An 11,807-nucleotide genomic window follows, 5' to 3' on the forward strand; every position below is an offset into this window, starting at 1 on the left:
TTTGGAAGCCAGTCGAATCTAAGTTGGAATCTTCTTTAATTCGATTGTGAAAACATTCACATCCGACACATCAGGATAACTTCAATACCAGTGGTAATACAGGGTTGGAGATTGGTGCTTCAGGAAAACGCAGCAGCTCCATTCTCAGAAAACTCACTCCAGATCAGATCTGACCAGACGTTATGTCAATTCAGGCCAAACTCATTAATCTCACCAATATCTGCTGCTACATTTGATACCATCAAGTCGTCTTGCATCATTTTACACACATACATGTGATTTTTTGTTCTAGCAGGAACTACACGTGAAAGTAGCTTCTTGATCTGGAATAAATCTTCTGAAAGTAGCCTGCTCGTCAGCGTCGTATCCAACAGCAACAGAACACTGAAACCCATGCAGGACTTTGAATGGCTGGAATGTGGAAGAGATGGAAGTACAGCCACAGATGAGCGGGCGGGGGGGTGAAGAAGATGGAGAGAAGATGGATTTTTTTGGGAAATTACACTTGTGAGACCCAACATGGGACGCACACACCTTTAATGCAAACAGCAGTACTACAGGAAAAACACTGAAGTTTGAGAACGTTTGCGTAATGATTAGAATACAGCTACACATAAAACTCCCACTCCACCAGCAACATACTAAAGGCAATCTTAATTATTAAACCAAGAATTACATCCAGAGGAATTCCAACCACTTATCACAATTAACCCACAGTGCATTAAATCTATCTATATAGATATTCATTTGTCTGTATATATATATATATATATATATATGTATAATATCCTGGGGATTAAAGACTTTTGCTGCATTAAACAGTTCAACGAACAATTTCTTATATAAATAAAATCAGTGGAAAAAAAAAATCTTAAGTCCATACACATTTCTCTTTACAAATAGATCCTCAAGATTAATGCAGAAATTGTGACAACTCCCAAGTTGATATGGGGGGAGGAGAAAAAGCTGTGTGGCCCTTTGGTCAGCTCTCTAAGACCTGGAGGCCGAACTGCCTCAGCCGGCCTCGTGGCCTGAAATAAGTGGAGGGAAAAAAGGAATCTTCTTCATCAATTTGTTTTTGAAACACACACACACACACACACACACACACGCACACACAAGACAGACAAATCACTACATTGCGCATTTACAAGTTGACTATCAAATTGGGACGACTGTACATGTTGTTGAGACAAGACCATATTTACGGAGCCGTGTATTCATTTTTCCCCACTTTCACTTCTTTCATCTTGTGTGGCAGAAATTTTTTACAATTATTTTGCCTCATTTTACTCTTTCTCCAGCAGCAACATAAAGGACAGATCTTTTAGTGGAGATGTTTGGGTGTTTATTTCGTGGAGAGAATGAGGGCAACGATGAGCCCGTAGAGACCCAAGACCTCTGCAAAAATCAAGATGAGGATCATGCCCACAAAAAGCCTTGGCTGCTGAGCTGTGCCTCTAACGCCTGCGTCGCCCACGATGCCGATTGCGAAGCCTGCCGCCAGCCCACTGAGGCCCACGCTCAACCCAGCTCCCAGATGAAGGAAACTCCTGGAGACACACAGAGAGCAAGTAAAATGGATTAACAATTTGAACAACAGGGACAGTTTTAACTCAACATGTGAAAGTCAGAGCTCATTCATTATTTGTCGCCTCGCTCATGTGGTCAAAGCTGCTCAGTTGATCACACCTCTTTGCCATAAAACCTTTTGTCAAAAAGTGTTCTGACTGCATTTGAAGTATTAACATGGGAAGTGCACATAGCCTGTATACAAGGATGGACGACATGATTGTTTCCCAGAAGCCAAAGCGCCTCCATTGCCACCAGGTGACAGGCTGCAGTATAGGTTATACACCTGGCCCTCCTCGATGTTAATGAATGGGACATGGACCGAACAAAAAAGTCCAAGTACACATGAAGTAACATTTCTCAAAGATGTTTCTGTCACTGTTGGTTCTTATCACACTGATGTTTGTTCAAGTGTTCATTTTCTGTTAGGTTTGGTTTTTATTAGTTATGTGACACTATAATAACAGTGAAATGTCATGATTGACAGCTGAGACTGGTTTAACGTGTGTATCGAGTGCCGGGCTACCACAGCTCCGTCCTCCAATCTCTACTGGGTAGACTGTCTCAAAATGTACAAGATGGTGGCATCTGTATCTGGGCTATTTTGACTTCATGTCTGGATAGTGGGAAGAAGTGGAGACGTGTCGTCCATCTTTATATACTTTATGGAAGTGCACTTTACTCAGGTTGTTAAACTGCAGACCAGTGTTGACGTGAGAATGTCGTGACCATGTGCATTGGTGTGACCAGAGTGAAATTGCAGTCGTTGACTTGTTTAACCACTCTGGCTGTGTTCATTGTGATGAACAACTATGTAATTCAGGACATCAGTGTGGTTGTAACATGTTTAAGAGTTTATGATTAATGGAGCTACATCAAAGCTATGGCAACACAGAGCATGCTTGCAAGTGTTGATATTAAATGAAAACAACACCACTTGTGACTTATAGAAATCTGGAAAAGTGCCACATCACCACTGCTTTAGAACTCTAATTTGATTCTGAATGCAAAACTTGTCTGTAGTATGTGTTGACAATTCAAATAAAATGTAGAAAACACAAAAGAATCAAACTTGAACCTATTAATTCAACTCACTTGTAGAGGGTGACCTTCTCTGAGATGTTGTTGGCAATCAGCACTGCTACTACCAGGCCGTAGATGGCTATGATACCCGCCATGACCACAGGGATGATGGACTTCATGATGAGCTCCGGCCTCATCACGGACATGGCGGCAATTCCCGTACCGCTCTTAGCTGTGCCATAGGCTGCTCCCAAGGCTGGTGGGGAAGAGAGACAGAACGCAACTTCAGTTAATCATGAGGCCAAAAAACAAGGCAGAAGTGAAATAAGGAATGAAGCAACAACAGAAATGAACCGTTTCTGTTCCCTCTAAAAACCTGACGTGGCTTGACTTGGGGAATTTTGCTTGTGTTTGGAAATACCAGGTCATGTTCTCTTCGACTGAAAGAGACAATGCAACCTCATCTCATTAAACTGCATAAGCTAATTTAATTTTACAATTGACCCTGCTGCAAAGCTGCGGATGACTCTGAATGAAAAAGCCCATTAGGCCTCAGCACACCAAGGACTGCTGACGTCACAAGAGAAGCAGGATACACATCTCCAGAGTCAGATCTAGTACGGGAGAGGTACCAGGGAAGGGCTAGCAGAACACAATCATGCAACATCTGCTGTGCTCTATATCCGGTTCGCACTGGTCTCATGAGTAACACTGCAATGTGACAGGAAAGGAGGGGAGCAAAAAGCTTTGTCAGCATGTTCGCTTTGTTGGCCTGTGATGCCGAGGAGAAAATCTAGTGCCTCCTACGTCACACACACGCACAAGGAGGAGAGTGAAAGAGAAAATCAATAATCCCTCTGCTCCATTATTAGAAACTATATATGAACAAATGTAGAGCAGCCGCCATCAATCAAGAACTGGTTGTAATTCTGCACAGCAACAAAAACATTTGAACAGCTTCCAGGTAATGAGAATCTTGAGCAACGCCCAACAATGACTGTCAGAGCAAGGCAGTGTGTCATGAATCAGACACAGTTAAACTAGATATCCCCCTGCCAGAGGGACGTGTGTGTGCTTGTGTGTTTGAATGTGAACGTGTTTATTTCATCACCCAAAAGATAAAGGGAAAGCTTGGAGATTACACTGACCACAGCATCTAATATATTGGTCCGCACATGTCTATTAAATGGGTCATCATTTTGGCAGTACTTCCACTATGAAGCACATGCGGTATATTCTCAGAGAGTCGGGAGACGTTTCCCCCGTTTTCAGTTTGGTAGATGCTGCGTTGATGCTAAATATAGCCTCCGTCCTCTGCAGGTCCTCCATCGCACTGGCAAAACATTTCATGTCTAGCTGTTACTATGTCACTTGTGAATCGCCGTTAAAGTGGCTGCGTACAACAACCACTAAATCATACATAATAGGATCCAATCATGTAAAGCAATAAGCAAAAAAAACGGCATAACTGTTTGATTCTAACATGTAGGTTTCTTGGCTTTTTATAACCAACAAACAAAGATTAAGTCTGAAATGTCTCTTGAGATATCATCTTGGAAGATTTGTCCACACAGCCTGAGGTACCCTGCCCTGTGTATCTTTATTTCTTGGGAGAATGTGTTGAGCAAGCCTGACACCGTTCCGGTTAATTCCAAGTCCAGCTGACAGGCCTCGTCGATTTAAAAGGCAAAATATACGATAATGCGGGTCATTCTTCAAATGTGGGCATGGTGGTCGGCCATGTCCCAAACTACATATCAATTTATCACTCAACTGATGTAATCAGTTGAAGATTAAATATCTCCTGCCCATCTACAGAGATGTGTCTGAATATTAAAGATGTTCCGATACTGCCAAAAAAGCCAGGTCGGGCATCGGCGAGTGTGCAAATCTATGTAACAATTCAATACATCATTTTGAAGGTACATTTGTTTCACCCAGATAAAACTGAAATTTTCTTTTATCGGAAATCACTTCTTCACCAGTCCAAAACAGCAGATGCGCTGTACTGCCACTGGCAAGTTCTGTGTAGCAACAATGATTTCCAGTAGTGTCGTTAAGCAGAATTAGCTCCAATGTCTGCATATTTCATTCTGGAGAGTTGTAAGTAAAGCGGTGATGTGTACTGTATGCAAGACTTCAGTTTTGAGGGGTGTTGTGTATTCCTATATTTATTTGTGTTTTTCAGTTGTGACTGCAAAACTATACAATAAAATAAGTTCTAAAGTATTCATTCTCTGTATATGCATTTTTCACAGAATCTAGCCTGAGTGAAGCCAAACAACCATGATAGCAACAACCATCACTCCCATTAGTTGCATACAGCTGTTAAAATATGCTATATAAGTTGTCATTTTTTTCTGGAAGGGAAAATTGGAACATCTCTACTGAATATAAGCCCTGACAATCACACCAGAAAGATTGTCATTTTTAAAAACTTTTCTTTTACTAAATTCCAACATCTTTGCTCAAGGAAACTAAATTGTCAAAACCAAAATTATATGGTACATCGCATCAAGCAAACTGACATCGGCACGAGGAAGCATTAAAATAAACCTTTGCAATTCAATATAAAAACTGGTCAAGATCCAAAAAACACACCTCATTAAGCAACAATTCTTTAGAACAATATTCTAGCAACATCCAAGGTTTCCACTAAACAGCTGTTTTAGTCATTCAGCCATCCAGTCTTAATAAATTACCTACAGAAAAGTTATCCTCGGACTCCATTCTTCCTGTGTAATCTTGGCCTCACTGATGTGTGACAGGTGAGGACTGACAGAGACTCTTACGCCGACATTCTGTCCTGACGATTAAAGGTTTGATGTTGTGGCAGGGCGGCATCTGCAGTAGTGTGGAGGCACAACCTCTGGGTTTTAATCCTAATCCCTCAGCTTAGGTAAAGAGCTTTTTACCCCCCTTTTCTTTGTCCCTTCCCAGCAGAATATTTGATGTATGGGATGCCCTTGTGACACCATGTGATGTCAGAGCAGGCGGTGCCTCTAGCTTGGGAGGGGTCTGCGTGCAAAATTCCCAAGCAACAGAAAGGCGACTGGTCGGCTGTGGGTAGTGTGTGAATGAGGAAGCACTGGTTTTAAGGAACAAATGAAAAAAATAAGGAAACTCTCATAGATAAAAAACATTTCCAATCTTACAAAATAGCAAGCTAGTTGTATGTGTAAAACATGAGGCTGGATACAGGAATTAGGAGACACACCGACAAATCTATTGCATCCGAGTCTCAGGGATGTCGAACATATACGCTGCCGTCACCGAGTAAAACTCTTCAAGCAACTGAAAGCATTATAAAAATAACTGCCCCAAAAAATTACTTCATTGGGGACAAATGTCCAGTATCGTATTAATCTGCAATGTCTGGAAAAGCACACACAGATTTATCAGGTCATTTATCCAAGACATATGGCTCCTATGTACTTTTACTGTTCCTGGCAGAGAAGGGTAATAGACGAACTCTAGCACAGCTATCATGGAAGTGTTGATGGGTTATAACACCTTGTGAGTGTCACCTGCTCTGAACCAGGGATCACTACAAGGCAGCCCACACAACAGTCACCAGACGGGTAAAACAATGCTGCATCACCCGACACCAGAGGATCACAGCAACTTACAGTCTGCTCCAGAAATCAGACACATTTCTTTAAATTACCCTTCTCTCATTATCAGGATAAGGAATGTTAAGTGTGTCATTGATTGACTGACAGCAGTAATCTCTAAATCGCTGTCATACTCCCTCGGCTTGTGTCAGGCTGACGTTACAGGAGCACAAGCTACAACTGCGTGTCAGTGACTCCACAACACACTGTAACATCGATCCTAACAAGCTGAAGCCTGAATCATCAAGTGTCCCCATCCATCCCACCACTACCACCACATCCCTTCTTTGTGCCAGCATGATCCCTTCCTTACTAGCTAATTCCCCAGCTGTCACTCCTTCACCACCGCAGACCAGTACTACTATTGACCTCAGGGGACGCCGCCACCGTCATGCTGCCCTTGCCCATCGCTAGACAGTAAAACAGAGCTGACAAGAACAGGGCTGGCTTTGGCATCCAGCTGCCGGGTACTGTTGGATAACATAAAATCGTAGAGTTTTATAATTAAAGATTTTTATATTGTGAACTGTGATACCTTATTTTGATGAATTAAGACTGATTTCTCAAAATGTTCCCACAAAAATATAAATGCAACGCTTTTCTTTCTGCTCCCATTTTAAATGAGTTGAAATATAAAAAAAATCTATGACTTTTTCTAGGCACTAAATGGGCCAATTCATCAATTCTATTCACAAATTTGTTTAAATTTGTGAGCTTGTCTTTGACAATATAATCCATATAAAAATGCTCATAACAGTGTTGTACAAGTGTGGTTTTGTGCTTGTCATAAAAAAAGAAAACTAAAAAGATTGTTAAATGTCACAATGCCACAGATGTTCTAAGCCACGAGGAGCATGCAGTTGGCATGCTGAGTGCAAAAATGCCAAAAAGAGCAGTTTGAATTTCTGAATGTCCATCATTCAACCATTCAGCAATCTAAGGACTTTCCAAGAGTCTGGCGGCGCTATGAATCATCTGCACTCATGTGATGCACTTCAGAACGCTAATGGTGGACATACCAGATACTGAGTTGTGAACTTGTCTTTGTTGCAGATGAAAACTGAATGAGATTTGCTCATTGGTTGTACTGTAAGTTTCAAATCAACAATGTGATTTCTAATACTTACAAATAAAATGTAAAAGACATTGCATATTGCGTTTAGAAGTGTAATTGAAATCGTCATCTTGAAATATTCTCATTGGCATATAGCACAATTTTATTTATGATAAAATGTGTTAAAACATTGCCGATACTCGTGTGCATCTATGAATTTGTGATCAAGTTCAAGAAAAGGTGGGGACAGGATCCAAGATCACATTATGTCATGAAATAGCTCTTTGTAAACACAGTATATTTCAAGGTCTTATAGTGTTGCAATTCAGTGGACATGTCCCTCGATGAAAACCTAAGTATAATTCTCCACCAGGAATGAGCCAGTTCTGCCAAAAGGCCTCGAGATACAGTGGGTCAAACTGTAAAACTGTCTGTTAGTAGCTTATTGATTTCCCATTGTAGCAGCATCCATCCCACCAGTGAACCCAGTCAGATGGAGGCTTTTCCTGGGTTGCAGTGCACACATGGCACATGATGTGAGGCCTACCTCGAAATAAAGGAAGACTAGGAATAAAACTAGGAAACAGATCCATAAAACCAGTATGGCTTATTATGAAAGAAGCCAGTCTCAAAGTGCAAGTTTTTTGCCACATCCCATTTACTATTTATGAACACTGATAACAGTGATGTTAAATCCTTTATCGTCCGTAAAATGAGCCACAAATTGATCACTTTGGCGTTTTTATTAATAATACTCCAGACCAGTAGCAAGAAGGCAATTCCAAGTCAGAAGTCTCATCATGTGATAGTCATGTGACCTTGTGTCATTCCTTGGAACAATAAGGAAGTTGACTAGCTGATCCTAGTTTTCAGTTTTCATTTAGGTTGTATAAAGATGGTTAATAGTTTCTACATTAAAACTACATTACATACATAATATCGCATGAAAGCCAAAGGATATTTGATGTTGACCCCATTAACCCTGCATGCAGAAGTGTGGTTGGTATTTTGCAGAAAATGTGGGAATTCAGCCCAACTCATCTGCTAAGTGCATCAAGCTAACACGCAGCTAGCTGTGAGGGGATAAAAGGGGCATTTCGGCCGCGTGAAGCTTTCAGATACCGCGGTAATCACAACATGACAGAACAATCCCATCATTTCGACTGAGTCACTGTTTTATCAGTTCCGTTCAGACACAGCACTGAGCCTGTGCACAAGGGATTTACGCTACAGTCGAAGCTAACTAATGTAGTCGTCATCAGCTAGCTAGCTAGCCTGGAGTGGTTTTCACTGCCTGGCAGTGAGGTAGAAAGACTGACACCCATTATCGAACTAATATTAAATAAACACTGGCAAATAACAAGTGAACCACAAGCCGCTAGCATCTCAGGCTAGGTCTGAATAAATGACAGCTCGAGATCAGCATCGCGACGTTAACCTTAGCAGAGCTAGCGGGTGGCGTCCAGCTCCAATGGAGGCACCGTGGGTGACAAGCCGAGGCTCGAGCCGCGGTGAGGATGAGCAGAGGGTTTGCACACAGCGACATTTTGTGTTTAACACACGGCTCCGACATGAGGTGGTCGTGTTGTGATAATTACCGCTGAACACCATGGCTGCAGAGGCACCCATCACTGCGAAGAACGGAGAGTATTCGGGGGATTCGGTCGCCATTCTTCCTCGCTCGGTATAAAAAAAATGTATAAACTAAATGTACAAAAGATTAACTGTTGATGGCGGGTCCGAGGAGAATCGCACTTGGCGTAAAAAGGTGTCGAAGGCCACAGTCTTGAGTTGCGGAGGGAAACCGTCTGACGCCGCCTTACAGTGTAAACGAGCGAGTCACGACTCTTCCGATAAATACCCGGCGCAGCGGCACAAAATGGCGAAGCGGAAAAAGTCACCTGACCGGCCGTGCGGTGGAAACCTATCATCGGCTGTGTGTGTGTGTGGGGAGGAGACAGCACGACAGGGCTCGTTGATTATAACTACGCGCACATCGCACTTATAAAACTATAGGCGTGCACAAGGGGAGTTTTTTTTAATTTTTGTGTTCATATTTCCTCTTTTTTAGTTTTTGAAGGTCACCCCTATCAGACATCCAGTTGGTATGCGCCGCTGCAGGCTCTCCCTTTGACACTGAGGCATTCACCCTTCAGAGGCAGGGGGATCAGAGGATGGGGATAAATAAGACGAATCCAAAGAGAGAAAATGTGTTTGTCTTTATAAGAAAATCAAGACACGGGATTCTTTCAAATGTGGAAATGCATTAAGTTAAAAATTCAGATTATGTGTGATTTATGATAAAGAGAGTTGATTCAAGTGAAATCCCCAAATGTTGAAACTCCTGGCGTTGCTTATTACATTTCTGCATTTTTGCACCAGGACTCTACCATGCAGCATGTGGTGCTTCACAGTCAGCTGTGATGTGATGCAGCAGTGAGTGAGAGAATTTGAGCCTGAGTGTGTACGGTCGTGTGTGTGTGTGTGTGTGTGTGTGTGTGTGTGTGTGTGTGTGTGTGTGTGTGTGTGTGTGTGGTGGTGGGGGTAGGGAGATGAGAATCCAACCCCCATCCCACTGTACAGCTCCCAGCAAGTGCAGGGTGGGAGATCCACACAGAGGAGGGGTTGGAGAGAGGTATAGGACACCGTGGGGGGAGAAGCGTGCATGCAGACAGGAGAGCTCGTGCCATCCCCATGCCTCTTCCTCCTCCATCCATCCTGCCTGCTCTCTCTCTCTCTCTCTCTCTCTCTCTCTCTCTCTCTCTCTCTCTCTCTCTCTCTCTCTCTCTCACTGCATCACCCAGGCCAGTCAGCACCAGGGAAGGACCCTCCCCATATCGCTGTGAAGCCTCTTCAGTCAAGATGCAGTTTCTACACCAGCATCACAGGCCTCCATCCTTTCAGACACGTTACTCATGGCCAACATCTCTCTCCAGCTGCAAGGTTGTATTATGCAACAAGAATGGATCATTTTGAAGCAGGGATGGTGTGTGTGTGTGTGTGCGCGCGCGCGTGCGTGCGTGCGTGCGTGCGTGTGTGTGCAGTGATGCTCTCAAAACAAAAAGGTCAAAAACAAACAAGTGATTTTCACTTAATTTTCTCTTTCTCTTCTGACTGAACGTGTATTGATCCAGGACTCCTTTGGGATATGAATGCAGCCTTTGATGCTGGGTTGCAATGGTCCTATCTGGGACACTCAACAGACATTTGCAACCAGCTCATTTGCAGTAATAACATAGCCTGTGCACCTACACATTGCTGTTTCCTGTTTGTTTTAGGTGGATGTCCTTGTCCTTGTGTGGTTATTAAATCAATGAGTTGTAATAAGTGGAGGATATAAGAGCAGGCCACATTTTGAAGGCTGGTTTTGCTGACGTCGTTTGAGGAAGGAAAACGGGGAACTATGATGAATTCTCAGCAGAACATGATTCAATCAATATACTGAAGATGTTCCGTATAGAATCATTTATTGAAGAGTACAATGAAGATCTGGACAAACAATATTCATCTTATGTGGTTCCTTCATTTTTCAGTGGATCTGATAAATATGATCCGAACAGATTACTTTTGTACACACTCTGTGCACAGAACATAACAGGATTTATGAAGAAAGGATGTCACAGAGCTAAGATACTTTCAGGTTTGACGTTACAGTTTCTTTCTTAGTGTATTGAAGAATTCATTTTCCAGTCATTTAAAAAAAAAAATTAATATTGTGGGAAATCTTGAATCCTATATTAAAAACCCACCTTTGCTTTATTATCATAAATTCTGCAGGACATCTACAATTCAGTCCTTAAAGCAGGTTAGTGACATGGATCCAGTGACTGGAAGATACACCCTTCTCTACATTGCAATATTCAGTCAGTGAATCCAGGCAATATGTCGGGCTCCTCCTTGTAGACTACGTCTTAATCCCCCTGTCCACAGGCCCCTCGTTGTCTGAGGGGTGGGGGCTGGTCAGGCACACACCCACCTCACTGTCAGGTTAAACACTTAAGCATCTTACTCCTTGAGGCTGGAAAGCGTGGTTTTCAGGAGATGCGCCAGACCAACACCCAAAGGAGCAGCTAAATATAGAAGTGCATGTGCGATAAGCCGAGTGTGAATCCTGAATGAACAGCACAGCCTTGGCAAGATGGAGTCAATGCCACTTACTGTACTGCAACAGGGAATTACTCCAGCACTTTTCGATCCAAGATACTTAATTTCTTTACATGCATCCGGCCGAGCCACACCCACTGCAAATGAATTGGCTATAGAGCTTTGATGTAGTAGCATAGACACAGATTTATAACAAATGCAGCGTGTGCGACGTGGGTGTTGTTAAGTAATCACTTGGATGTATTGAGTTCTGTAAGACAGCTGGCGACGAACAGCAGACGGCTTTTATAGATGTACCTGTGCATTGGTGCATTTGACTCACTTCTGCTTAATATTTTCCACTCATGCAGCTCAGTGTCAGCTTCCACAAAGTAAGAGACGTGCACCAGACGTTTAAACTAAAATAGTCAGGGTCTGCTTAAGAGTGTGAGTAATGCAGT

General features: G+C 42.6%; 1 protein-coding gene across 1 annotated transcript; it reads right to left on the reverse strand.

Moving 5' to 3' along the window:
* Positions 1-19: 19 nt before the first annotated feature.
* Positions 20-9,156, reverse strand: atp6v0cb (ATPase H+ transporting V0 subunit cb). The gene is made up of 3 exons (XM_035145119.2): positions 8,862-9,156; positions 2,668-2,851; positions 20-1,553 (listed from the first exon to the last, which is right to left on the reverse strand). Exons 1-3 carry the CDS (start codon positions 8,932-8,934, stop codon positions 1,349-1,351), a joined length of 462 nt encoding a protein of 153 aa, XP_035001010.1. The 5' UTR covers positions 8,935-9,156; the 3' UTR covers positions 20-1,348.
* Between the last annotated feature and the right edge of the window lie 2,651 nt (positions 9,157-11,807).

This window comes from Hippoglossus stenolepis, chromosome 21, assembly GCF_022539355.2.
Source record: "Hippoglossus stenolepis isolate QCI-W04-F060 chromosome 21, HSTE1.2, whole genome shotgun sequence".
NCBI classification, from domain to species: domain Eukaryota; kingdom Metazoa; phylum Chordata; class Actinopteri; order Pleuronectiformes; family Pleuronectidae; genus Hippoglossus; species Hippoglossus stenolepis.